Source organism: Elaeis guineensis, chromosome 6, assembly GCF_000442705.2.
Source record: "Elaeis guineensis isolate ETL-2024a chromosome 6, EG11, whole genome shotgun sequence".
Lineage (NCBI taxonomy): Eukaryota > Viridiplantae > Streptophyta > Magnoliopsida > Arecales > Arecaceae > Elaeis > Elaeis guineensis.
Window position 1 is genome coordinate 37,105,147 of NC_025998.2, and position 4,911 is coordinate 37,110,057.

General features: G+C 44.1%; 1 protein-coding gene across 1 annotated transcript; it reads left to right on the top strand.

Moving 5' to 3' along the window:
* Positions 1–1,665: 1,665 nt before the first annotated feature.
* On the top strand, positions 1,666–4,611 carry LOC105046829 (uncharacterized). The gene is made up of 3 exons (XM_010925565.4): positions 1,666–2,362; positions 2,451–3,306; positions 4,137–4,611. The coding sequence occupies exons 1-3, from the start codon at positions 2,069–2,071 to the stop codon at positions 4,391–4,393; spliced, it is 1,407 nt and encodes a 468-aa protein (XP_010923867.1). The 5' UTR covers positions 1,666–2,068; the 3' UTR covers positions 4,394–4,611.
* The last annotated feature ends 300 nt before the right edge of the window (positions 4,612–4,911 follow it).

The window sequence follows — 4,911 nt, forward strand, 5'->3', positions numbered from 1 at the left end:
TTTTTATACGGCGACTCTTGAATGTGAAGATGCCAAAATTTATTAAGTTGGGTTGCATGCTGATCGTTAGATTTGAAAAAAAAAAGACACATAATTATTACGAAAAGAAAGATGAAAAAATTTATTGAGCAAAAAAAAAAAAAAAATCATCTCTTTAGATGACCTGTTTCCATGATATTAACGAGGAGTGTTTTCTCCTACAAAACTGCATGGTTATCGTTGATTAGGGGTGAATTACAAGTTCTTATCTTCCTAATCCAGCTTTTTGATCCAATATCTCAAGTTGAAATCGAGCGAATGAGTGTTGGATTAGTTAAGTATTAGCCCTTGAATGTGGAGTTCTAAACGCCCCTACCGGATCTAACTCTAGACATTCCTATATTCAAATCTAAACACCCCTGTGACCATAACTTGGGGCAGAAACCAGATCAAATATGGGTTGGATACTAATATATTTATTTTTATTTTTATTTTTTTAATAAATATAAATATTAATATTAATTAAATATAAAAATTTATAATTATATTTATCTTAAATGGATACGAATATATATATATATATATATATATATCAGATAATTAAATTTTATGACTACAGATAAAATTAGATATTCAGATACGGATCGAATAGTTATATATTTATATTTATTTTTTTATGAATATTGATATGAATATGAATATTAATCGGATATTTAAATTTCTATCTATATTCGAGTAGATTTAGACGTGAAAATAAATTCAAACAGATATTATCCATACTATTTTTATATCTACCATAATTCATAAAAAATAAATTGCACCATCTAGTTTTAGGCATATATATATATATATTTTTTTTCCAGTAGAATAATCCGCTCTTGCTTGAATTCGCTTACCATGTCATCTTGGTGTATGCTCCTTTTTGACACTTTCTCATTTAGTTTGTCTAATTCCTTGATTAATGTTTATACACCAATGGAAGTCCAATTGTTTGTTCATATATGATTGCACACTTTATATATATACACGATTTTTCCAGATTTCTAAAATCCTGGGAGAAATCCTACCCGTGCCATGCCATCTCATACGTATCTCTCGCCCCCAAGCAGCGACAGTCGTGACCAGCGCCACGAGCCCATCCATCTTAACCACCCAAGTAAATCAATCCGACGGCCAGCATCGGCTGGCCGCGCCGGATCCTGCGATCCTGGTCCGTCCCCTAACTATCCGGGCCAACCACCGTGAGATCTTGCCGCGGCTAGCTCAGCAAAATCTTAAAAAGTAAACTTAATTATATTTAGTCATTACTTAATTTGATCACAGAGAGAAAAAATAATTTAAAAAAGAAATGTAAACGCCAAGCCATCAAACGCCTAACAGCGGACCAGCGACACGGATGGGGCAACGGGGAACAGCCGCTCCGGTCTTGGTTGTCCATCCTCAAAAATGGAAAATAACATCTGGAATCAAGTAAAATACTCGATATATCTTGCCTCTCTAATCTTCGGTATTTTAACTGGAATGATACCATAAATAGCATCCCAAGACCGGAAAACTGGGTATAGAATACGGTACCTCCCAGGCTCCCACACTCTGGGCCCCGGGGCCCACTAATCCTGCTCCTTGCCCTCTTGGCCTCGTCCTCCTCCTCGTTCTCGTCGCCTAATCATTTTCATCCCCCTGTGCAATCCTCTTCTTCCCCCCCCCCAAATCGAAAACAAAGAATCGGATTCTATAGCTTTGAAAAGTAGAACAAAAACATTATACAATTTGACTTTTTATCGAATAAAAAAATAAGTTCCTGAGAAGTCCAGAACCCCTATTTAATTACGGGGAACAAAGAGGAGGTTAAAAGTAAATTACTCCAACACAGGAATCCTTTTTTTTCTTCCTGAGCCCCAGCCCTTCCTTTTCATTTTTTCTCTCGTCCCAACCTTCTCCAGGCCCCCCTCCTTCTCTTCCAATGGAAGGCGACAAATAAGTCACAGAAGCAGGATCTTTCCTTCTCTCTCTCTCTCTCTCTCTGCGTTGTTTGGGCTAAAGTCGTTGGTGGAGAGGGGGGGAGAGGAGGGGGTGGTGAGTTCAGGAGATGAAGAGCGGAGGAGGGGCGGAGGAGTCATCGGCGGCGGCGCTGAAGAAGGGGCCGTGGACGGCGGCGGAGGACGCGATCCTGATGGAGTACGTGAAGAAGCACGGGGAGGGTAATTGGAACGCGGTGCAGAAGAACAGCGGCCTTAACCGCTGCGGCAAGAGCTGCCGCCTCCGGTGGGCCAACCACCTCCGCCCCGACCTCAAGAAGGGCACCTTCACTCGCGAGGAGGAGCTTCTCATCCTCCACCTCCATGCTCAGCTCGGCAACAAGTGGGCTCGCATGGCCGCCCAAGTAACTCCTCCTCCTTAACATCTTCTCTTCTTTCTACCTACAACCATTCTTTGCTTCTACTCACAGATGAATGCCTTTTGTTTTGTAGTTACCGGGGAGGACGGACAATGAGATCAAGAACTACTGGAACACGCGGATCAAGCGGCGGAAGCGTGCGGGGCTGCCTCTGTACCCGCCGGAGATCCAGCGGCAGGTTTTACTCCGGCACGGCTACCACCTCCGCCCTACCGCCGCCTCCTCTTCCGCCTCTCCTGGTCCTCCGGCGCCACTGCCCGCTTCCGTTCCCCGCGCCCGGCTCCGCCCTCCGCCGCTCTCATTGATGCACCCGATCAGTTTCCCGTCGTCTCCTTCTCCGACGGCGGCGTTCTCGCCCTCTCCCTCCGCAACCGCGCCCATCCCTGTCGTTGCTCAGAATCAATTCTCGAGCGGCCTTCCTTCCCAGTTCCCGCTCTCCTCCCCTGTCCTGTCTCCTGCTTCTCCCCTGTTTCAATCTCAGCAACAACAGCAGCTGCAGTTTTCTGTTTCCTGCCCTGTTTCGCCGACTCCGCCGAGCCCTCTTTTTCAGTTGCAGCAGCCGATGCACTGCAATTTGGGGAGTTTCGATGTCAATCCATCTCCTTCTTCGGCGCAGATGCCCTTCACGGGTGAGCTCCCTTCAAGCCAAATACTGGGGGAGACGGGCGGCGGCTGCGGCGGTGGTGCCATCGGGCTGCTCCGGTCGAGCAGCACTGGGCTTCTGGACGACATGATACGGGAGCTGCAGCGTGATGTGGACATTCCGAGGGTGGACCTGCAGCCTCAGCCGCCGGCGGCCGCCGCAGTAGAGGGTGGGGATGGCCACCCTGGTGGTAACGAGGTCAGCAAAGATGGCACCTTTTCGCCCGTTCAGGGCTCGGTTCAGGAATCTCTGAGCAAGTTGGACGGCTCCGACTCTTCCATTAATGGTGAGTTCATCTCTCCATTTTGGCTGCACGCGCTGAAGGTCTTTGTCATTAAACCATATGAAAATGTCATTAAATGCAGTAAGACTTGATCATTAACTAATGAGATTCAGACGGTAATGCATAAAGTTTCCATCTTTATTCATCTCTATCCATGTTCCGAAACATTCTATATTTTTTAGTTCTTTAATTCATGTTCTGCCATCCATAATAAATTTGTCTCCCTGTCTGAAATGCTATGTTGTTCTGTTAATACGGTACGGTGGGTCCTTTTTTTTTTTTTTTTTTTTTTTAATGTTGTGACACAAATTTGGAATTTTGGCTCTTTTTGGAGCTCCTGCTGCCATCTCTTCTATCCCCATTCAATTGGGATTCTATTTAATGGTCTTGTGTCCGTACAGACAAGGTAGGAATATCAGAACACTCCCTGTTTTTGGTTCTCTTAATGATACTTTAACTTGTCAATCCTCCTTCCACTTCTCTTGCTTTAATACTTTAACTCACCAACAAAGTCATAGTTCGGCAGTCATTGAATGCCTGCCTAATTCTTCACTGTTCCTGGAGTATGGACCCAGAGCACTGGTGAAAGGGAAAAAATAGCTTTATAAGAATCCTATTCCAACATTAACTATGATCCTACATTGCTGGTTTGATGCTTACGATCCTTCTGCTCATAATTCTCAACCTTCACCTATTTTACTTCGAACTATACTTGGATGGACCAGCATCGTTGTTAATCGCAATAAGGACCTGGTTATATGTGAAGCAATGTTCTAAAAGAGGCCTTTTGTTCTGTGATGCCGTTGGTCTCTCACCGACCATTCTTCTTCCAGGAACTGAGATGAGGAGCAAAGCAACAAATGAGATCAGCGGTGTGCATGACGACATATCCATGCTGTTAGATGCGATACCGGCTCCCACAATGCCTGCAACAATGGTGGCCCCTGACTGGTACAATAGCGACAGCGGAGAAATCTCCAATGGTCCATCATCCGTCATGACCGATGACGACATTGGGCTTGAAATGCATCAGTTGGCTTCATCCCTTTCTATCGCTCCTGTGGACCAGGAATGGAACCTCAGCTCATGAACCTTGAAAATTTATGAGTTTGGATATGCGCATGGTTTTAGCCAAGGCTAGTGGATGATGGTCTGGATTTTGAAGAGAAACTACCATGTCATATTCTGGTACTTGTATGCTTTAATTTTCTGGAGACTTGAAAATATCTAGTTATGAAATATTATGAACTTGTATCTGGTGGCTATGTTGCATTAATGAGTTCTATCTTTGCATATTTTGTTAACTGTGCGTTATATATCCAGTAGTATTTCTTGTTCATTGAATGCTTTAAACTTTTTGGTTGCAGAATGGTGAGCAAGTTTATGTTGTATTTTTGTTAACCATGCTTTCTAGTCCCCAGCCACTGAATGTTTGTTTAGAAACACACTGGTTAATTGTAGTTCTTGAATCCACAAGCTAGAGATGAAAGGGGCAAAGGGAGGAAGGACAGAGTCTATCTGACAAATGTTCAGACCACTACGAAGAGTTGGCTAAATGTATCTAGGACCAGATAAACACCAGGCATATGAAGAGGGCTGATGGATGGA

Coding starts and splice junctions, on each gene's coding strand:
- LOC105046829 (XM_010925565.4), top strand. CDS start 2,069: ATGAAGAGCGGAGGAGGGGCGGAGGAGTCATCGGCGGCGGCGCTGAAG. Junction 2,363..2,450: donor GGGCTCGCATGGCCGCCCAA/GTAACTCCTCCT, acceptor TTTGTTTTGTAG/TTACCGGGGAGGACGGACAA. Junction 3,307..4,136: donor CTCCGACTCTTCCATTAATG/GTGAGTTCATCT, acceptor TTCTTCTTCCAG/GAACTGAGATGAGGAGCAAA.